This window comes from Triticum urartu, chromosome 2A (genome assembly GCF_056163025.1).
Source record: "Triticum urartu cultivar PI428250 chromosome 2A, HENAU_Tu73, whole genome shotgun sequence".
NCBI lineage: Eukaryota > Viridiplantae > Streptophyta > Magnoliopsida > Poales > Poaceae > Triticum > Triticum urartu.
Window position 1 is genome coordinate 763,158,729 of NC_141874.1, and position 23,391 is coordinate 763,182,119.

General features: G+C 43.5%; 1 protein-coding gene across 1 annotated transcript; it reads right to left on the reverse strand.

The window, feature by feature from the left end:
- Positions 1-1,015: 1,015 nt before the first annotated feature.
- On the reverse strand, positions 1,016-4,195 carry LOC125529186 (putative 1-deoxy-D-xylulose-5-phosphate synthase 2, chloroplastic). The gene is made up of 4 exons (XM_048693599.2): positions 4,013-4,195; positions 3,692-3,874; positions 1,781-3,517; positions 1,016-1,653 (listed from the first exon to the last, which is right to left on the reverse strand). The coding sequence occupies exons 1-4, from the start codon at positions 4,109-4,111 to the stop codon at positions 1,507-1,509; spliced, it is 2,166 nt and encodes a 721-aa protein (XP_048549556.1). The 5' UTR covers positions 4,112-4,195; the 3' UTR covers positions 1,016-1,506.
- Positions 4,196-23,391: the final 19,196 nt, after the last annotated feature.

Consider the following 23,391-nt stretch of genomic DNA (forward strand, 5'->3'; position numbering starts at 1 on the left):
TGGCACGATGGTAACACGATGAAGAAGGGACACAACGTTTATCTATGTTCGGACCCTCTCGAAATGGTAAAACCCAACGTCATGCTTGTATGGTATTGATTGTGGATGGGGTACATAGTACATGTGTATCTACCTCGAGATCGTATGTGTGTATGAATCTATATAATATGTTCTGTCGACTAGCCTAGCCTAGGTTTATATAATATAGCGGAGGCCTAGGTTTTAGAAGACCTCGTCTTGTGGAATCTTCGTTGTATATGCCATGGGCTGCGCGAAGAGGTTCGATAATACAGCTCGAAAAAAAAGAGGTCCGATAATTAACCGGCACGGGGGTCCTCGGCCTGGTCCTCCTGGCTGGGAGACCACATACTGAATACCCCATAGTCCAGAAAGAATATTCTACCACTTAACCACGTAACTCCAGATGCTAACCTATCCATTCCCATGATTCCATCAAAACAAGCCATACACTAGGACAAAAAACAGGAGGAGATCACAAGCCGCAATGTCGATGGCTCTTCCTAGGAGACAAGATCTTGTTCATGATCAATTTGTCACACCCATAAACTAAAGACAGGGTATTATACTACGTGGTCTGATAATATTATAGTGTCAGCTATATAACCGTGGAAAACAAGAGCTTACTCCAAGAAAAGTATCTGCAATACCAAAACTTCAGGTGTGAACTGTCTGATTGATATTATACTGTCTGCTATGTAACCATGAAAGATACCAGCTATTAAGTTTCTCTTACTGAGGTTATGTCATGATTTTTAATGTGGGATCTTGCTAGTACTCCAAAGAATGAAGCCAGGAGCTCATGAAAATCATGGCACCTGGGAATATTCTGCCACCTAACAACGTGGACTCCAGATGCTAACCCGTCCATTCCCATGATTCCATCAAAGCAAGCACTACACTAGGACAAAAAACAGGAGGAAATCACAAGCCGCAATGCTGGCTCTTTTCCTAGGAGACAAAAAACAGGAGGAAACCACTTCATTTGCCACATCTGTGAACTAAAGACAAGATATTTCATTTCATGGTCTGATTAATTAATTAATTAATAGACGTGCAACAACCATCTGTACAATACCCAAGGGAAAAACATATGGATGCATGTCAGCATGTGTATGTATGTATCTATCCACCGGCTCAAAGCATGGCTCCAATGTATCTTCTCTGGACTTAAAGCATTGGAACATGCGCACTGACGGACATTAGCATGGCATCTCCAGCTACCTAGGGTTGTAGCATTGTCGAGCCCTTCCATGGATTGTTTTGGGTAAAGCACCACTTGCGCCAACGAATTGGTAGAAACTACCATGGTGGCATGCGCGGCAGCGCACACGTAGAACTTGCCGCCATTGCCAAAGGCAGCATGTACTGTTCATGCACCGGGACAGTTAGGGAATAGGGAGCAGCAGCAGTTCCGTTATTTTATGTGCTGAGTCATATTGTGGATGTGGGTGTGTAACACTGACACAGGCTAGTTGGATGATTGATTCACTTGAGGTGTAGCGCCTCCAGTGGCCGACCCACCAAGGACAGCACCGTGGCGGCGATGTGCCTCGGCGTCAGCCCAGCTGCTTCCATCTGGTCCTCCGCGGCGCCGTGGTCAATGTACCGGTCTGGCAGGAACATCGATCTCAGCTGCAACAACATCACATGACAAATATAACCGTCAGCGACCAATTCATGCTAAAAATTTCCAATGAGGAATGTTTCCGGCTTCTTCACAAAGGAACACTATTGTATTCGTATCTGAATGGGTCTTTACCTTGAGGGGGCCGTCGAGGAGGCCGTTGAGGCTGAGGTAGTGCGCCACGTGGGAGCCGAAGCCTCCGATGGAGCCCTCCTCGGCGGTGATGAGGATCTCGTGCTCGGCCGCGAGCTCACGGATGAGCTCCGTGTCCAGCGGCTTGCAGAACCGGGCGTCAACGACGGTGATGAACAAGTCGTGCTCCTTCAGTGCCTCCGCCGCCTTCAGGCAGGCCTGCACCATGGTGCCATATCCTAGCAGGGCTACCCTGTTACCGCTGACGAGTACCCTCCCCTTGCCTACCTGAATGGGGGTGCCTCTGTTGTTGAGAGGAAGCACGGCGCCAATGCCGTTACCTCGGGGGAAGCGGAAACAGCTTGGGCGGTCGTCGATGGCGTTGGCTGTGGCAACCATGTGCATGAGCTCCGCCTCGTCGGCAGGCGCCATGACCACCATATTGGGCAGGCAGGCCATATATGTCACGTCGAACGCGCCGCAGTGTGTAGGGCCGTCTGCACCGACGAGTCCCGCCCTGTCCATGGCGAAGCGCACCGGCAGCCGCTGCAGGTCCACGTCGTGCACCACCTGGTCGTACCCGCGCTGCAGGAATGACGAGTAGATGGCGCAGAACGGTTTCATGCCCTCAGCGGCGAGCCCTGCAGCGAAAGTCACGGCGTGCTGCTCCGCGATGCCCACGTCGAAGCACCGCTCCGGGAACCGCTTCTGGAAGTAATTAAGCCCCGTGCCACCGCCCATGGCCGCGTGGATCGCCACCACCTTGTCGTCCCCCTCCGCTTCCCGGATCAGCGACTCAGCAAAGTACTGCGTGTATGACAGGGTCGGGCTCTTGGTCTTGAATTGCTTCCCCGTCGTCGGGTCAAACTTGACCACGCCATGCATCTTGTCCGCGGCGGCCTCCGCTGGTGGGTACCCCTTCCCTTTCTCCGTCACGATGTGGATGAGCACGGGCCCAGGCGCCGGCATGGACTTGACCTTCTCGAAGATGGTGACGAGGTCCTCGAGGCTATGACCGTCGACGGGGCCGATGTAGTAGAGCCCTAGCTCCTCGAAGAGCGTTGAGCCCGAGGCGCTGATCATGCCACGTGCGTACTCATCCACCTTGGCAGCCACCTCGTGCGTGGAGCCGCCGATCTGCTTGGTGATGGTCTTGGCGGCCTCCCGGAGCCGGCGGAACTTGGTGCTAGACTGGAGCTTGGTGAGCGCCTTGCTGAGTGCGCCCACCGGCTTGGAGGGGCCGTCGAGGGTGGCGGTCGGGAGGGAGACCTGCTTGTTATCGTTGAGGACGACGATCATGTTGGAGTCGAGGAAGCCGGAGTTGTTCATGGCCTCGTAGGCCTGTCCAGCAGTCATGGCGCCGTCTCCGATGACGGAGATGACGTGGTTCTTCTTGCCCTGGAGGTCACGCGCGACGGCCATCCCGAGCGCCGCGGAGATGCTCGTGGAGCTGTGTCCGACGCCGAACGCGTCGTGCGCGCTCTCGTCGCGCTTCGGGAACCCGGCGAGGCCGGAGGTCTTGCGCATGGTGTGCATCCGCGACCGGCGGCCCGTGAGGATCTTGTGCGGGTAGGCCTGGTGGCCGACGTCCCAGATGATCTTGTCCTCCGGCGTGTCGAACACGTGGTGGAGCGCCACCGAGAGCTCCACCACCCCGAGGCTGGCGCTCAGGTGCCCGCCGGTCTTGGACACCGTGTGCACGATCTCCGCCCGGAGTTCCGCAGACAACTGCTCCAAGTCCTGCCACGCCAACCCAAATTCATTTAGCAAGCTACTATGTAGTAAATAAAGATTTAAAAAGGGTCATGGCTACCGGACGGCGAAATAGAATTTAGAATTTATTGACATCCTCTAGAGAAAGTACAATCATATAAATCATATAGGTAGCCCGAGCTGGAGGCCAATATATTATACCGTGGTGGACAGGTTTTTCATGTGGACGGGGTAGTTGATGGTGTCGAGCAGCGGCGTCTCCGGCTTCTCGCTGGAATACTCGATCTTCCATGCGCCTGTCGTTGGCTCCTTCCTCGTCACCACCTTCCCGTCGCCGGCGCTGGCGCTGCTAGCCGCGGCCGCAGCGCTCGCACGCAATTTGAACTGCAAATGTACGACAAATATATAATCACCCCGTCAACAACACATCCATCAAACAGATACTCCGTACGGCGAACCGGCACCGGAGACCTAACCCAAAGGCAAACATTTACATGAGAAAAGTAACACGCGTATATGTACCTGCCGCGGACAAGAAGCGTGAGCAATGGTCGGGGCCGCGAGGAACGCGGAAGGTAGCGATGCTTGGAGCGCCATTGGAGAGACACCGTGGACGTGCATACGGCGCAGCTACTTGTTGGAGCTTGTAAAAGCTCAGCCGGTAGAGGCGATGAGAGGGAGGAGAAGATGAGGAGACTGGGTGGGGGTGGGGTGAAGGCGATATAGAGTAGGAGGTGCTTATTATATAGGGGCACACTCCAGATGCTAACCCATCCATTCTCATGATTCCATCCGAAGAAGCAATAGACTAGGACAAAAAACAGGAGGAGATCACAAGCCGCAATGCTGATGGCTCTTTACTTAGGAGACAAGAACTTAATCATAATCAATTTGTCGCATCCATAAACTAAAGACTTGGTATTACATTACGTGGTGTGATTAGTATTGTACTGTCTGCTAGATAACCATGTAAGACAAGAGCTTAGTCCAAGAAAAGCATCTACAATACCGAACTTGAGGTGTGAACTGTTTGATTGATACTCCCTCCTTACTTGTGGTTAGTTTAATTCTAATACCAAGTTATACTATCTTCGTCCAGAATTAGTTGTCACTGAAATACACATATCTAGACGTTAGATGCTATATCCGTTTGAGCGACAAGTAATTTCAGACCGAGCAGGTATTAAACATATGCGACGAATAATATGGATGGAAGAGAGTATTACATTATCTCAGCACCTGTAGCATGCCTGGCTCGGTTCACCTTGCACGTTTGACCCACTCAAGAAATCATCTCGCACAGTCACAGTCGCACATCACGTGTCATGACCAACTCACAGTCGCCTCACGTGTTCTGACCCACCCAGGAAAAAATAACTTGTGCGCAGGAAGATGCCTTGCGCCAACCACGTCTGATCCTCTCTGGACACGTCCAATTAACGGCCCTCGACGCTGCATGGCCTTCGTTTTGGAACTTTCCCTATACGAGTAGGTAGATCTCCTCCCGTATATTCCTCGGGGTGAGGATGATAATTGTGTTGTCTCTCTTCCTAGAAACCACCTTGTTTTTTCTTGGAGCGCTGTTCGCCATGTTTTTCTTCTGCTGGGAAACCACAACAACGTTATCCTAATATAATTGAGAAGACATTAATTATTTTTTAGGGGAAAGAAGACATTAATTTCTACAGCGGTCGAGTGCAATACGGTATTTTTGCCGTTGATATACTTTGAGATTTGGACCACAATATCATAGACGCACACAAATATGTTACTCTTACAAAAGATGCAGAGTGCCTGTCTCCTAGGTTTATCCCTTCTCGTGCCTGCTCCGCACTGTCCGATCTGCGCGTGCATCGTGCTCAATCGGCCCCGCGTGTTCCTCAGTGTTCTCGGGGGTCCATGACGCATGGGTCGCGGACACGCTCAGGCCATCTTATGTAGTGTTTTTCGTTGCGTTTGTGTGTGTCATCTCGTGCGTTGGTCCGCATGCGTCGGGTGAGGCCAGCTCGGCATGTCAGTGTCGTTCATTTCCTGCTGGGTTGTTTGGTTCACGCGAGCCGGGTACGCTAATGCGCCCAGGTAAACATGTTAGCATTGCATGGCCGGCTTTGCCCTGCGGGTGGGTGTGCATCTGGCCGACCTAGTTAATTTGCATATGCTTGGATGGTGGATGTTGTCGAGGCTGTCACGGTGGCTAATATCGTTTCGTCTGCTTGCATGTATGAGTCGCTGTTGGCCGGGGTTTTTCACGCGTGCTCAGATGCTGGATGTTGTCAGGGCTGCCGCGCCGATTCCTTGCATGTCTGGGTGGTGTGTGAGGAACCCCTGGTCCTAGGTGTTGTGAAGATCTTGCTTGGGCTTTCTAACCACATGGATGTTGCTTCCCCTGGCTAGTTACTTATTCGGCGCTGTCGGGTTACCACATCTCTTGTTCCACGGTGCTCCCATGATCACTCATCACTCCTTGGTCTGTCCTGCCCACTCACATGCTCGTTGCTCCCGAGGTTAATCGGTCGTTTGAGGTTGTTTTCTCTACATTTACCCGGATGCTAAGAGTGTCCGTTTGGCAGAGCGGTTCTTGCTGATGCGCTTGGCTATTGCACACTACTAGGGCTAGCTGTTTGGTGGAGACTGTTGATTTTCTTTCATTCATCGGGCACTTTCTTTTCTCCAGATGGGCGCCTTCGGGTGAATTTGATATTAGAGCTGAAGTGGCCCCTCTCGTTAGCAAAATGTGTTGTCAAACAAGAAGCTGATGAGAAACTTGTTAAACTCCTAAGAGAAGAAGAGATCAAACGGGCCGATCGGGTCAATTCTCATGAGGGATGTCAAGGAGGGGTGGCAACACCCTATTCTTCTATTTGATTGAGAACAGAAAGCATAGGAAAAAAGAAAATAATTCAACTTGAGCAGGATGAAGGTACTATTGCAGGAAATGTGAACCTTGTGTCTAACATGACAATCTTTTATATGAAACTGTTAGGTCCCCTAGTAGCTAACATTGTGTCAATAGAGGAAGACACAAGAGGGACTATTACGCAACTTTGTCCGAAAGAGAATGTTGTGTTGACATGTTTTGAAAACAATGTTTCAAGTGTATAAGAAAAATGTACAATGAGTATCAAATAAGGTAGACATAAAATAAATATTTGAAAATTTGTTCATCATGTATTTGAATAATATCAAACACCGATAACCAAATGACCCTGGCTTATACGGAAAATGTGCAATATGTACAAAAATGTAGAAATCAAAACATTTATTTTAAAAAATGGTAATCATGTATTCGAAAAATGATGAATGATTACAAAAAATGTATATATACTGTATAAAAAATGTACAATGTATATGAAAAGAAGGTAGTTCAAAGCATATATTTTAAAAAATCATACATTTTAAAAAACAATGTAAAACATGCATACAAAATATTCTGCGGTATATGAAAAATGTACATATGTGTAGGAAAAAAGGGGGAAAAGAAAACGTAAACAACAAAGAAAATCAGAGTAAAAACTTAATAGAAAAAGAATAAGAAAAACAAAAACCTAAAAACCACGGAAATAGATACGAAATTGTGAAATAGACTGAAAACCAAATAAAAAAGGAAAATAAATAAAAAGTCGAAAAGGAAAAACCAGAAAACCCTAAAAACAAAAACCTGACGCGAAACAGTGAAGACCAAAGAAAACTGATGAAACCCGTAAATAGAAACACAGAAAATAAAGAAAGCAAAAGAAAAACTAAAAGCCGGACAACTTCAACTATTGTACACAAAAAGAAAAGGAAAAATAAGAACGACCCTAAAGTGGACCTACAGCGATCGAACACAACGACTGACGAAAATGAGATAAGGCTATCAAGCGGGAAAACGGTCATGAGCGGGCCCATATGCACGGCGCTGCGAGCATGGGGAGCTACTACCATCACCATCTGGCTATAAGCGAGATATAGCTCCAATGGTCTACATAAGCGCTCTCTATATAGGAGGCATCACCTGTGAAACCATTAGTTGGGACAGGTCCAGCGCAGTGCGCGACATAGCACGTACGTTTACTGCAAGCGGAGAGCACATTCGCCTCATTTTTCTTTCCTTTCATTTATTACCCACTTCTCATTTATTTCTTTATTTCTGAAAATTTTGTATAATTATTATTTAATAATTTTACCCTTTAAATTTTGAATGTTCTAAAATGTACATAATTAAGTAATGGTTTGAAAAACTATTGTTCTTAATGTATTGGAATATTATTCATTTTATATCAAACATATTCGTTGTGTATTTCAAAAAATGTTTGTTATGTATTAAAAAAGTTCATAATGTGTCTAAAAATGATCATCTTAGATTAAAGATGGTTACCATTTATTGAAATGTTCAGATTTTATTTTTCAAATCTTCAAAATATATCTTAATAACATTACTTCATTAAAAAATGATGGCCGTGTATTTAAAATGTTCAGAATATATTTGGAAAATGTTCAATGTGTGTTTAGTATATATACAACAGTTTTCCCTATTTGAGATAAAATCAATTTGCATTCTAGAAATGTTCAACATTAATCATATAAATGTTCGATGTGTATTTAGTATATATACAACATGTATACTAAGACTTTCAATGTGTATCTAAAAACTATACAACCTATATATAAAAAAACTCCTTGGTTTATTAGATTCAACTGTATTAGTAAAATAGAAAAGGGAAAAGACAGAAAACATAAATTAAAAAAATCTGAATGAATACCGATACAAGAAAAAAAGAAAAGAAAAACCAAATTGAATGTTACGAAAATCGAATGGAAGGTTCTTAAAACCAGTCTCTAATATGCCTAGAAGCTTCTCAAACCCACACACAAACCGATTTTGGGCTGGTCCACTCGAACATGCGCTACAGGTGATTGCTTAGTTGGCACTGGGGAGCTCCTATGTGTCGCTTTTTGCGTCAAGTAGCTGCTGTTTCGCACAGACGCTCTAGTTGGCGGGCTTTCTGTGCCGCTTTCTGTTTCTTCCGTTTCGCGAGCAAGCGAAGAGCGCGTTTCTGTTCGCTGTTTCTTCTGTTTCGCGAGCGAGCGAAGATGGCGTTTCTGTTCGCGAGCGAGCGAGGAAAGTAAACTGTTCCGTACAGGAAAACCTGATGGTAAGCTGTCTCTATTTCTTCTGTTTCAATGGAAATCTTAAGACTTTCTACTGTGCAGTGCAAAGAAACAAATAGGAAAAAGTTTCTTCACAACTGAAACTATTCTGCAGTTCATGAAAGTAAACAGGAAACTATCACTGGAGCACAAAACTTCCATTGGAAAACTCCAGGAAACAACATAAAAACATATTTCTCATTGACATGAATAAAACTGGAGGAAACATCTTTCAATGGAACCATTTCTTGTAGTTGGAAATCTTTCTTGGCAGTGGAGTTTTGCTTGCAGTTGAAAAAATAACTAGTCTACCGTATATAGCAGTGAAAAAATGCAAAAATAGAAGAGCGGCAGCTAGCTTCAGAATCGAACTCGTGATGCCGCAATAATGAACTCGGGCTGCTAGCCACTACACCACTCTCACAACGGTAAAAATGTTAGTGGGAACAGTTTTTAACTATAACGTTATATTCACTCTTGCGTTACTGTAGCACACAGATTATTCAATTGTTTTGAACAGATTTTATAAAACATGAACCAAATTTCGGAAAGTGTGAACAAAAATTTGAAATTTGAAAATAGTTTTGGAATTATAGGAACACATGTTAGAATTTCAACATATTTTGAAAATTTCTGAATATTGTTTGTAATAGAAGAACATGTTTTTAATCCAGAATAGATTCTGAAATTGTGAACATTTTTTGAAAACGAGAACATTTTCTGAAACTGTGAACAAAATTTAAAAATGAGAACAATTTTATGAAACCATAAAAAATCTGAAATTGTGAACAAAATTTGAAGACGAGATTTTTTTGAATCCATGAAATTTTTTTGAAACGTGAACATATTTTGAAAATTATAACATTTTTTTCAAATTAGTGGACATTTTCTGAAATTGTAAACAAATGTTGAAAACAAGAACACTTTAAAATCCCAGAACATTTTTTGAAACACGAATTTTTTTTTCAAATTTTGAACATGAGAACATTTTTTCTTAATTTAGAAAAAATATTTGAAAGTTTCAAACAAAAGAAGCATGGAAAATAACAATAAAAAGGAAAAGAAAAGAAAAAAGATAAAAAAACAAAGAACGAACTTAAAAAATGCGAACATTTTTTGGAAGTCCGGAAAAAAATTCAAAACGAGAAATTTTTTCAAGCTCCCCGAACAGTTTTTTAATTTACGAACAATTTTTGAAAACAAGAACATTTTTGCATTTTTCGAAAAAGTTGAAAACTGGATCATTTTGCAAATTTTCGGAACAAATTTTTAAAAAACTACAACATTTTCGAAAAACAGGATCATTATTTGGAAATCATGAAAATTTCACGAAACGGGAACATATTTCCAAATTCCAAAAAAAAAAATTGAAGATGTGAAAAACTCCTGAACAAAATTGGAAAAAACGAACATTTTTGGAAACTTGTGAACAATTTATGAAACTGGGACATTTTTTGAAACTCCGGAAAAAAATGAAAACGTGAACTTTTTTGCAATTTTCGAACAATTTTTAAAAACAAGAATATTTTTTAAACGCCCGAACATTTTTTGAAATGTTGTGAATTTTTTTGAACAAAAGCTTTCGTAATATTTTTGAAAAAACAAGGAGATTTTTTTACTTTAGGAACAATTTTTTAAGACGACCATTATTTGAAGTTTTGAACGTTTTTTAAAAGGAGGAACATTTTTTGAAAATTAAGAACAACTTGTAATATGAACTTAGTTTAAAAAGATAAAATAACCTTGAGAAAGAAGAAAGGAAAAAAGAAAGAAATAGAAATAGAAAACAAAAACGAAAAAAAAGAAATGAAAGAAGAAAGAAGAAAGAAGAAAGAAGAAAAGAAACGGAAACAGAAAAACAAAAAGAAAGAAACAGAAAAACCGGTAAAATAAACAAAAAAACAGGTTCAGGGAACCTTCAAAAAGGTTCCCAAAACTGGCTGGCGTTGTAGGTGCGCTGGGCCGGCCCATCGCGTCGCTCACCTGTGCGAAGCGCCGGCAGTTTGAGGCAATGTGTGTCTAATAGGATATTCCTAGGCACTATGCGATTGGGAAACCAGCCAGAGCGCACCCAATACTCCCCCGCGAGCCTTTTTGGGCCGGTCCATTTGTGGGGTACGAGGCCATCTGTTTTTCATTTCATTTTTTTATTTTTTCATTTAAGAAATTATAGATTTAAAAACAGAAATTATAAAAATGTTTGAGAATTTCTAAAAATGATGCTATTGAAGAAAGTTCCGAAAAACATAAATGTTTGATGATTCAAAAATATTAGTATTTTATTCAAAAAATTCTTCTAGATATCAAAAAAATATTCAGGAGTTTAAAAACGTTCGTGTATTAAAAAATGTTCATGAATTTGAAAAAATGACTGTGGATACAAAAAAGGTTCATTAAAATTATAGAAAAATAAATCAAAAATTGAGAAAATATTTGTTCCTGCAATTTCAATAAGTTCATCGATTCAAAATATGTTTGCAGATTCAAAAACTGCTCATGAAATTCCAAAATAATCACCAAAATAAAAGAGTATTCTTGATTTCAAACATTGCTCCCAAATTTTGAAAAATGTTCATCGATTCGAAAAAAGTTCATGAGTTCCAAAAAATTGTTGAGTTTTCTAGGTATTTTATGTGCATAATTTAAATTCGAACTACTTGCATTTCCTACAATTCATTAAAAAGGATTAAAAAATCATGTATTTTTCCTTAGGTGCTAATTTAGGTAGTATGCAAGAATTGAGAATGAGTTAGAAACATCTTGGCTCGAAATGTTCACCGTGTATTTAGAAAATGTTCAACGTGTGAAAATTTTCACCATATATATGTTTTTTTAACATTTACGAAATTTTAGTTATTTATCTGGAAAATGTTTCAATATTAAAAAAAACAATGTGCATTCGAAAATTGTTCAACATTATGCTGATAAATGTTCAATGTGTATTTAGAATATATACAACGTCTATATGAAGAAAGTTCAATGTGAAGAATCTCAGATGTTGGGCTGGCCCATTCGAACATGCACTATAGGCGATTGCTTATTTCGTATTGTATTATGTGACACAAAATCACCAATTGAAGAGCACTCCTTTCAGATATCACTCCCACCCCAGGGGTGCGATAAGTAACGCACTGTATGTGTGTCATTTGTCATAATCTGGGAGTTTCCCTTTTTTCACAGATTCATTTATTCAAAACATCTTATCTCTTTAACCGTGCGTCCAAATCTCGATCTATTTTCACCATTGGATTCCTCGTGCTTCAAAACTAGATACCATGTTGATAGGTTTTTGACAAACTTTTTTTTTTCACGAAAAAACCTGAACCAGGAGCATATTTTTTTTCTTTTCGAAAGACGCACGGCCATGCCTCTCGTGAAACCAAAACTGTGCGTCCAAATCTCGATCTATTTTCATCATTGGATTCCTCGCGTCGAGATCTTCAAAACTAGATACCATGTTGATAGGTTTTTGACGAATTTTTTTCACAAAAAACCCGAACCGGGAGCATATATTTTTTTTCTTTTCAAAAGACGCACGGCCATGCCTCTCGCGAAACCAAACCGTGCCTCCCACAGAAGCAAAACCGTGCCTCTCCCAGAAGGAAAAAAACGCGATTTTCCCTTTTCCAAGACGCACGACCGCGAAAGGAAAACCGTGCCTCTCGCGGAAGAAAAGAAAAACATGTTTTTTCCGTTTCCAAGAGGCACGGCCGTGCCTCTCGCGAAAGCAAAATTGTGCCTCTCGTGGAAGGAAAAAACACCTTTTTTTCGTTTTCGAGAGGCATGGCCGTGCCTCTCGCGAAAGCAAAACCATGCCTCTCGTGAAAGCAAAACCGTGCCTCTAATGGAAGGATAAAAAATAGAAAGCACTTATTTTTTTTCTGAGAGGCACGACCAAGCCTCTCGCTGAAACAAAACTGTGCCTCTTGTAGAAGGAAAACTGTACCTCTCGCGAAAGCAAAAAGAACATGTTTTTTCTCGTAATTTTTTTTTTCAAAAAATTTGTTTCGCCCAAAAGCTAAGAAAGACCCGTGAAAAACCAAAAAGGTGAAACAACACAGAAAAATCCGTCTAAAAATCCGAAAACGCATGCGGAAAAAAAATCCAGACGAAACGCCCAGAGCACGACACATGGCGGCTGCGCGCTCTCAGCCCACACCCAAGTGATTGTTGGGAGGCTCCCAAACGAGCGATTGTTAACTAGTTGCTCACAATGCATTCAACGCGGTAAATCCCAAGGCTATGAGTTTGCCAGTGCATGCCACACTTGTCATTATGTTGTGCAAGGGAACATTTAAAACTTTAAAAACAAATCTCATTGACCACGAACTACTCGCAATGCCAAAACATGTAGAGACTTTCAAAAAAGTAACCAAATCCTAGACATAAAATACTATTTAATCAGTGAACAGTTTTTCAAATCGACAAACTTTTTATTTTGAAATTTTTTATTTTCTCATAAAGATCATGAACATTAGTTTTGTTTAGAAAAAATTTAAATTTATCAACTGGTCTCGAATTTATTAACTTTTTTTGACTCAACAAACATTTTTTAATCGATGATCTTTTTTAAAAAATGGGAAATTTTTTTAAAAAATATTTTATTTTTGTGAACATTTTCAAAATTCAAAAATTTCATGGGCATTTTTTTTCAGATTCCCGAATATGTTTTGAATACACCATCATTTTTTCAAAATCATGAACATGATTTTATTTCCCGAGCATTTTTTCCAAATTGTGATTTTTTATAATTTTGCGAACAGTTTTGGAAAACCACCAACAATTTTTGAATCCGCAAATTTTTATGAATTTCTAAACATTTGTGAATTCACATATATTTTATGATTTCTCAAACATATTTTTTGAAATCTCGCAACATTTAGAATATTGAAATCCCGAATTAATTTAAAGAAGAAAGAAAAAAAAATGAGAAAATAAAAGACAAAAAAGTAAAATAAAAAACAGGGGAGTAAAGCCCTGCACATGGGCCGGCCCATGAACGCATACATGGGTAGGACATGCGTGAGAAAAGAAAGATAAAAATTGTGAAAGCTGGAGGTTGAACCTGGTCTCATTACTTGAGGAGCGATATGCCAACCACTCTGCTACTTGTCATTCTGTGACTTCTACTCGTCGCGCCCCTATAAAACAATGAAGGAGGCGGCGATTTTTGGTTTGAAAAATTGAATCGTTTTCCACTTACGGGTGGCATTGGTGGGTAAATTTTATCAATTTGAAGGGTAATTTTAATGACGAACTACCAGAAGCGATAGCCGCTTTATTAGTAGGTAAAGATATTCGACAGCCAATTATTCCCTTCGTTTCCCACCGGGACCAAGACACCTGTCTCTTTCATGATTTTAGAGGCCACCTATTGATACTTGAAATAAATCGTAAACATATAAAAACTGGTGTTATTTTAATAAAGAGGCGAGTTGCTGCAATTTAATTCGTAGATGAACCCTCTCTTCCAGCAAAAGCATAAGTTGGTCCGTTGGCTGCAGGCTTCGGTTTAAATCGTGCGATAGTGAGTTTGAGTCTCATACGAAGGAGCAACAACATTGAAATGAAACGTTTTAACGGAAGAGGTAATTAAGTGTCCACCAAAACATCATTAGTCTCCGGTTTACGGGAAAAGTGCATCCGGATCGCTGGACGAACTCATATAAGACCACGTTAGATGACACAACACATCAAAATGTTTGCGGGTTGTTTGAGGGTCGGCGTTGGAGATGCCCTTGCCACACCATACAAAACACTACTGGCCTCAGGGTTAATAACAAATTCAATAACGAAAACGCATTAAAATACAACAAAGTTTACTCAATTATGTAGGAGGTCTCAACTCTCGTAATAGAGGAACAAGCACGGAGCATTGTCCACTCAAACACACCAGGAAACGCTTAGCGAACAAGATAAAAAAAACTAAAAAATTAAGTATCGTGTCTTAGTTTTCATCACAACCGAGTGGTGGCAAAATTTCGTGTTTTGACCCTTTTTGGTAACAAATTCAGGATCTGACCCCGTTTGAAAATATTTCGGTATCTGACCCTTTTGCCTACCGCCAGGGGGGCTGGCAGTAGGTTTGCACGTCCCACCGCCATCAACCCTGGCGGTAGGCCCTTTGACGGCGACTAACGGTCGTCGACGCGTGCTGACGTGGAAAAGGGCCTACCGCCATGGGGCCTGGCAGTAGGGTACTGAAGCCTACCGCCAGCCCCTCTGGCGGTAGGGTCCTGTGTAGTGGATAAGGTGGGGAGGGGCTGGTCTTTGGGCCCCACCACCACTCTTCTTCCCCACTCACCTTCTTCCCAGTGCTTAGCTCCTCTCCCCCCTCACCCCCTCACAACCCCCCCTAGATCCCCTCCATTTGCTTGAGATTTCACCGGTGGATCCGGAGCATTTTCATCACCCAAGGTACCTCCCCCATTCCCCCTCCTTTTGATTGGTTGAGATCTTTGTTTTGTGTTGATTTGGTCAATTTATTGCAAACCCTAGGTGTTGATCTTGTTGTGTGCATTTATGGCTAGGGTTATGGTTATGTTTGGGGTTACTGTTAGGGTTAGGGTTATGGTGGTTATGTTGGTGGTTATGTTGGGGGTTAGGGTTATAGTGGTTATGTTGGGGGGTTATGGTTAGGGTTAATGGTTAGGTTAACTTGAATATGAATAGTAGTTATTTGCCCAATTTGTGCAAAATTTAGTTTATTTGTCCATTTGAGTTGGTTGGATGACATATATGGATTGATTTTATTGTTTCCACTTTCTTAGATGGATAAACTCGTAAATGTTCATTATTTGGATAAGACGACATTTATGCTTGGAAATGACGATGAAGGGGAAGAGGCTATGGTTTTTGACACAAGTCCAGGCTAAGCTTATTGGGAGGTATGACGTTGGATTGGGAGTAAAGTCCCGATTAAAGAGTATGCCCATCACCTCCCAATTGCATTGGAATGTGTACAAGGACAAAGTAGACGCATCACAAGACAAGTCTCTTGAGATCTTTGCCACAAAGGTTGATCCTCCCCCTCCCTTGCAAATTGATCTCAACCGCAATGCATCCTCCCCAATACATGATGATAGTGCTGAGGTGTATGTCCCCAATTGTTCTAGCCAACCACCAAGTAGCCAACCCAATGAAGATCATATCAATGCTAGCGCCATAGTACTCTGTCATGATGCAATTCCTCATGTTGAAGAAGATGCTATTCCTCATGTTGAAGAAGATGCTAGTGGTCATGTTGATGATGATGATATTGTTGCTCAAGAGGATGCTTACTCGGAGAATGAAGAATCCATTACAATCCAATTGGTAACTTGGATGTCATTGTGCGGCAACAAGACATGGACCGTACCCTCCCTTATAATCGTATGTGTGGGTATAACTCGGATGACGAGGGTCAGGAGGAAGAATTGGATGAAGATGGGTTGACTGCGCAAGAAAATGAAATCTACAAGAAGGTGACCGGCAAGGAGAGAGGGCCGCCGTTGTTTAGGGATGTGAGTCTTGCGGACAATGCCGTTGTTGACGGTGGGTTGAGATTCGGGTTGTCTGAGCCAACACCATGCCCCAAATTCAGTTATCCTCGGCTAGAAAATGAGGATGAGAATGCTCATTTGAAGAAAGGCATCAAGTTTGGTTCTTGGTAGAGTTCAAGATATGGTTGTGTGACTATCCCATTAGGAACCATAGGCCGTTTGTTGTTGGTCATTCAAATCAAAAAAAGTTCGGTACACGGTTGATACGTCTCCAACGTATCTATAATTTTTTATTGCTCCATGCTATATTATCTACTGTTTTGGACAATATTGAGCTTCATTATCCACTTTTATATTATTTTTGGGACTAACCTATTAACCGGAGGCCCAGCCCAGAATTGCTGTTTTTAGCCTATTTCAGTGTTTCGAAGAAAAGGAATATCAAACGGAGTCCAATTGACCTGAAACTCTATGGAACTTATTTTTGGACCAAAAGAAGCCCACGGAGTACCGGAAGTTCACCAGGGGAGTCCCGGGCTGCCCACGAGGGTGGGGGGCGCGCCCACCCCCTAGGGCGTGCCCCCTGCCTCGTGGACAGCCCGGAGGTCCACCGACGTACTTCTTTCACCCATATATACCCACATACCCTAAAACTTTCGGAGAACAGAATAGATCGGGAGTTCCGCCGCCGCAAGCCTCTGTAGCCACGAAAAACCAACCGGGACCCTGTTCCGGCACCCTGTCGGAGGGGGGAACCCTCACCGGTGGCCATCTTCATCATCCCGACGCTCTCCATGACGAGGAGGGAGTAGTTCACCCTCGGGGCTGAGGGTATGTACCAGTAGCTATGTGTTTGATCTCTCTCTCTCTCTCGTGTTCTTGATTTGGCATGATCTTGATGTATCGCGAGCTTTGCTATTATAGTTGGATCTTATGTTGCTTCTCCCCCTCTACTCTCTTGTAATGGATTGAGTTTTCCCTTTGAAGTAATCTTATCGGATTGAGTCTCTAATGACTTGAGAACACTTGATGTATGTCTTGCCATGCGTATTTGTGGTGACAATGGGATATCACGTGATTCACTTGATGTATGTTTTGGTGATCAACTTGCGGGTTTCGCCCATGAACCTATGCATAGGGGTTGGCACACGTTTTCGTCTTGACTCTCCGGTAGAAACTTTGGGGCACTCTTTGAAGTACTTTGTGTTGGATTGAATAGATAATCATACCCAAGGATACTTGAGGTGACATTGGAGTATCTAGGTGACATTAGGGTTTTGGTTGATTTGTGTCGTAAGGTGTTATTCTAGTACGAACTCTAGGGCTGTTTGTGACACTTATAGGAATAGCCTAACGGATTGATTGAAAAGAATAACTTTGAGGTGGTTTCGTACCCTACCATAATCTCTTCGTTTGTTCTCCGCTATTAGTGGCTTTGGAGTGACTCTTTGTTGCATGTTGAGGGATTGTTATATGATCCAATTATGTTATTATTGTTGAGCGAATTTGCACTAGTGAAAGTATGAACCCTAGGCCTTGTTTCCTAGCATTGCAATACCGTTTACGCTCACTTTTACCACTTGTTACCTTGCTGTTTTTATATTTTCAGATTACAAAAACCTATATCTACCATCTATATTGCACTTGTATCACCATATCTTCGCCGAACTAGTGCACCTATACAATTTACCATTGTCTTGGGTGTGTTGGGGACACAAGAGACTCTTTGTTATTTGGTTGCAGGGTTGCTTGAGAGAGACCATCTTCATCCTACGCCTCCCACGAATTGATAAACCTTAGGTCATCCACTTGAGGGAAATTTGCTACTGTCCTACAAACCTCTGCACTTGGAGGCTCAACAGCGTCTACAAGAAGAAGGTTGTGTAGTAGACATCAAGCTCTTTTATAGCGCCGTTGCCGGGGAGGTGAGTGCTTGAAGGTATATCTTTAGATTTTGCAATCGAATCTTTTTGTTTCTTGTTTTAGCACTAGTTTAGTTATAAAAGAAAACTATAAAAAAATGGAATTGAGTTTGTCTCATACGCTTCATCTTTTTAATATCTTTCGTGAGTATGATGGAAAGGAAAATTGTGCCAAAGTGTTAGAAGAAGAATGTATTAAAATGTTTGGCACTAAATCTTTGAATGATGAGCATGATTGCAATGTTGTTAGTATGGACTCCTTGAATATCCATGATGCTAATTATATGCAAAGCCACAAGCTTGGGGAAGCTATGTTTGATGAAGATGATATTTTTTGTCCCCCAAGTTTTGATGAGCAAATTTACTATGATGAAAGCATGCCTCCTATCTATGATGATTATTGTGATGACACGTATGCTTTAAAGAATAATGATAACCATGAAACTTGTCATCTTGATCTTAATTTGCAATCACATGATAGTTATTTTGTTGAGTTTGCTCGCACTATTGTTGATGAGGATAAATTTGCTTATGTGGAGAGTAGTAAATTATCTATGCTTGTAGATCATGAAAAGAATGCTTTAGGTGCTGGTTATATTGTTGAATTCGTTCATGATGCTACTGAAAATTATTATGAGGGAGGAACATATTCTTGTAGGAATTGCAATAATATCAAGTTTCCTATCTATGTGCTTAAAGTTTTGAAGTTATGCTTGTTTTACCTTCCTATGCTAGTTGATTATTGTTGCCATAAGTTGTTTTCTCACAAAATCCCTATGCATAGGAAGTGGGTTAGACTTAAATGTGCTAGTCATATTCTTCATGCACTACTAGGGAAAACGTTATACACAGAACTTTAGCAGTAGCGCTTGTTAAAAAAGCACGCTACTGCTAGAGAGCAGTAGCGCGTGCAAAATAAGCGCGCTGCAGATGCACATATAGCAGTAGCGCGTCTCACTGACAACTCGCTACTACTAAAATTCCAATCACTTAGCCGATGGGCTACACATAGTAGTAACGATCTTCCAAAAACCTCGCTACCGCTAATATACTTATAGCAGCGCGTTTATGACTAAAGCGCTACTACTAACGAAAATAAAATGAAATGAAAAACGAATAGAAAAGTAAATGAAAATGAAAGAAATAGAGAAAGGAGAAAGGAAAAATATATAATGTAAAGAAAATAAATGAAAAAGGGAAAAAATGATGAAGAGGTAGCAGTAGCGCGTTCGCTGAAACGCGCTATAGCTAACTTAGCTATAGCGCGTTTTCTGTAACGTGCTACCGTTACTTTTGACTTAACCAAAAACGGTTTCCCCCCGGCCACCACTTCTCCCCAAATCGATCCCTCGCCCCACTTCTCCGTCGTCTCCCCCACTTCACCGTCGCCCCCACTTCGCCGCCGTCTCCTGCCGGCGTCGACGCCGCGCTCATCCTCACCGCCGCCGCCCGAGGCCGCCCAGCCTCATCGCTGCCGCCTCTCGGTCCGCCCTCGACCTTACCATCACCTCCCTCGACCTCACCGGTGCCGCCCTCGACCTCACCGCCCCCGAGCCCGCTCAGGACCGCCGCCTCCCGATCCCGAGCCCGCCCTCGCCGCCCCTACCTTCGTCGCCGAGCACCTCCCCGCCACCATCTCTTCCCTCTCTGTAAGCCCCCACCCATCCTTTTTAGTTAATAGATGTTAATGTTAAGTAGTAGATAATGTTGATGTTTTTAGTTAGGGTAATAAGATGTTAAGTAGTAGATAATGTTGATGTTAATTAGTTCAATAGGGTTTAGTTTTTCAACTGAGTTTGTTTAACTAGATGTTAATTAGGACAGTAGGGTTTAGTTTAGAGTAAAGTTTAGTTCAGTAGTTAACTAAATATAATCTATATTTTGAATTGAGTTTGAGAGAGCATGAGATTTGTGTAGATTTTCTTGTAGTGTCAAACGCTAGGACATGCAAATTTGAAGTGGTCAGGATATATGCAAATTCCTCAATTGTGTTTGCACATGTTTTGATTGTGCCCAAGTGGCCTTTTGTTGTTTCCAGGGAATGAAGCCGAGTGGCCTATGTTTTGCCGGAATGTTGATTCATTTCCGTTCCGGCAAATTTCAGGTTCTCGTTTGTCCACTTTTTAGCAAAGGTCATGCCGAAATTCACGGAAAATTTCGGCATGACTTGTGCTACAAACTAGGACATATTGAGTGCCCGTGATTTGCCACACCAGGAAGGAGTCAACGTTCCTGCAAAACAATAGGCCTTTTTTTTATGTCATTATTCATTTTATTAGGTCTAGAATTAATTGACTAGATTTAATCATAGGAAACATGGCTAGCAATGATGAAGGACAGGGTTCTGGTGATTGCGACGACGTCTACCGGGCGGCAGACGAATTTTTTAGCCTTCACGACGATCAACCGATGTTGTTGCTGGGCCCACCGGTGGCATCGGGGACTGAGACCGACACGCAGACTGATGCTGAGACTGAGACCGGCGCTCAGACTTAGACCGGCATTGAGACCGGCGCTGAGACTGAGACCGGCGCTGCCTCGGGGATCGGAGCCGGTGTAGAACCGAAAGCATAGAGGCAACGGGTTCCTAACAAACTCAGGACTACTAGACTGGTGGTCACGGAGGTGGACGAGGGCAATTTTGAGCCAAAGGCGCCCGAGGAAGCGCGTCGATGCTACGGCAATCAAATAGGCTGCATCGTACGGACAACCGCCACCATCAACGATGAGAAACTACAGAAGATAGAAAATATGAGGAGCTCCCTCCTAAAGAAGTTTCACCAGATATTCTTGTTCCTGGGCCGGAATGAGAAGGATTATGTAGATCCAGATGAGGACCCGGCAATGTAGAAGATAAGCAAACACGCCATGACCAAGTTTAGCGACGCGTTGGCCGCCTGGAAAAATTGAGTGAAAGCAAGGATCATCGTCAATAAGGAACCCTACTCCGAGATTTTAAAGGATAATCCGACAATCACGGAAGAGCAGTTTCAAATATTCAAGGAGGCTTGCGAGGCCGAAGCTGCCAAAAAAAAGTCTAAGTACATGAAGGGGCTTCAAGAGAGGAACATTGGGAGCCACCACCTCGGAAGCCGTGGTTACGGCGGAAAGAGTTCCAAATGGGCCAAGGAGGACGCAGAAGCCGCGAGTCTGGGCATCCCAGACCCCTTGGCGGAGTTCACCGTCCCGCAGGAGTGTGACGTCCTCAGGGCCCGGCACCGTTGGGACCCAGTGAAGAAGGTTTACGAGACAAAACCGGTCATTACGGAGTTCATGAGACTGCTGGTAATTTTAGTTTCTGATCAATTCGACTGCACACGTTAGTCATATTTGTAAACGATCCTTGTGCCTTTTGCAGAGAGAGCAGCACAGGATTGCGGCCGAAAGCGACTCGCCGTCTGAGGCATTGGCGAGGCCCAAGTGGGACACTCCATTCAACCGGGCGTTGAACATATTGAAACAACAACCGGTGGATACTCGACCATCGTATGGACGCGTGCACGGTGTCGGAGACGGCGCCACGTGGAAGAAGTACTACCGTGAGACCACGGAGGAGAGAAAGGAAAGACGGAGGTTAAATGAAGAAAACATCGACAAGAGGGTTGAGATTGCGGTTGAGAAGAAATCAACTCAGACAGTCGCAACAGCGGTAGCTGCCGCAAAACAGGTGGCTGTAGATATTTCTACTTCCTTGGTTCCGGCCGTTTTCAATTGGACCAGGCAAAATCCAGAAAAAAATGCAGCAGACTTTCCCCTTGCTGACTTCTTGGCGGGGAGCAGCTCGACTAGCGTTGCACCAGCACCTGCAGCTGCAGCTGCACCTGCTCCCGCACCGGCTCCCGCACCAGACGTGCTCGGTGGTGCTTCGCCTTTGGCTGAGCTCGACGCCCTCACGGTATCTGTCACACCGGCCCCCTTCAATATAAATGTATAATCTCCCGTTTTCATTGCCTTTCAGATGTCTCACGTCGCAGACTTTTCTTTGCAGGCCGACGAAACCCCATGCACCATATTGTACACCATCGGCGACCAGAAGATGGACATGGGGAAGGCGACGATAATGGAGCCGAAGGAACCATTGTTCCACACCCGGCCGATCCCCCCGAATGTCTTCAAGGTTTCCGTGGCCAGTGTCAAACCGGGCCACGAGAATTTGCCTCCTCCAGTACTATTGGGGGATGACGACGAGACACCGCGGCGGCTTGGTGATTGTTGCAATGCTGGGTGGGTCCTGTTGTGGCCAAAGAGTCTGCTTTGTCTGGAGGCGGCCGGGAGCACACCCACGAGCACGCAGCCTCAACAAGGTATGAACATCAACACCCCACATACCCAATTAGCGTCGGGTGTCGGGTTGGGTGATAGCGGACGGGGTAAGGAGGAGGCTCCATTAGTCGCTGATGACGTCGCCATGGATGAGGATGAGGACGACGATGGTGCTGCTGAACAGTATGTCTATACTGGCGCCTCCTCAGGGTTTGAGCGTCATGAGTCGGTGCCTGAATTGCCGTCTCAACGTATTATGGATGACCTTCCGGTAGTAAAGAAGTTTAGGAAGAGAGCGAGGAAAGGAAAAAAAGCTGATTCTATGATCCAGCCGCCTCAGCAGCCTCGGCTTCAGGACCGTATAGATATCCCCGATGCGGATAAATGGCATATCCCCGGTCAACCAATCCTACCTGCAACAGCGCTACGGGCCAGATTCGGCGATCTAAGGAGACTTCATGACGATGTGCTGCGGGTAGAGGAAGACCTCATCACCTCGAAAGATCCAGGATACCCACTCTACGTGGTTAACGTGCCGCGGCAAATGTCGTACGTCGACAGCTTCCCCGTGGATAAGTTCTTCCTCCGATTCGATTACATATTCGACATGTTTCACGTGAAGAAGCTGGATTTTACGTTTGTCCGCCTTTATGCCTTGCACATGAACTACATCATCGGGGTTGAGCAGATATCTCATATCTGTGTCGCTGACCCGTACTACATGCACGAGGGCTTCTTGGGAGTCTGCACAAAGCACCGTGAATACGCGAGGGATTACATCGCCAGTTTCATGCTCGCCAATAAGGACAAGGGGGCGATTCTCGTGCCTTATCATCCCGTGTAAGTCATCTGCGCTGCTATCCTTCCTTCGATTTCAATCATTCATTTGCACGGTGGAGGCTAATTAATCTGAGGACTTATTTTGCGCAGCGGCGGGCGCGCCGTCCTCATCATCCTCTACCCCCGATTCCCCCACGCTCTTTACTTGGACTCGTCGAAGAACATTCACAAAAAGGATTACACCCACATCAAGGATGTTCTCGACAGTGCTATGTATTACTACCAATCAATGGGTGGAGAGGTTAGGGACAAGAAGATAAGGGGC

What these genes read in the sequence shown, in the direction of transcription:
- LOC125529186 (XM_048693599.2), bottom strand. Translation starts at nt 4,111, where the DNA reads ATGCACGTCCACGGTGTCTCTCCAATGGCGCTCCAAGCATCGCTACCT. An exon ending in TGAAAAACCTGTCCACCACG is followed by an intron (nt 3,518 to 3,691) that starts GTATAATATATT and finishes TTGGCGTGGCAG; the next exon opens with GACTTGGAGCAGTTGTCTGC. An exon ending in TCCTCGACGGCCCCCTCAAG is followed by an intron (nt 1,654 to 1,780) that starts GTAAAGACCCAT and finishes ATGTTGTTGCAG; the next exon opens with CTGAGATCGATGTTCCTGCC.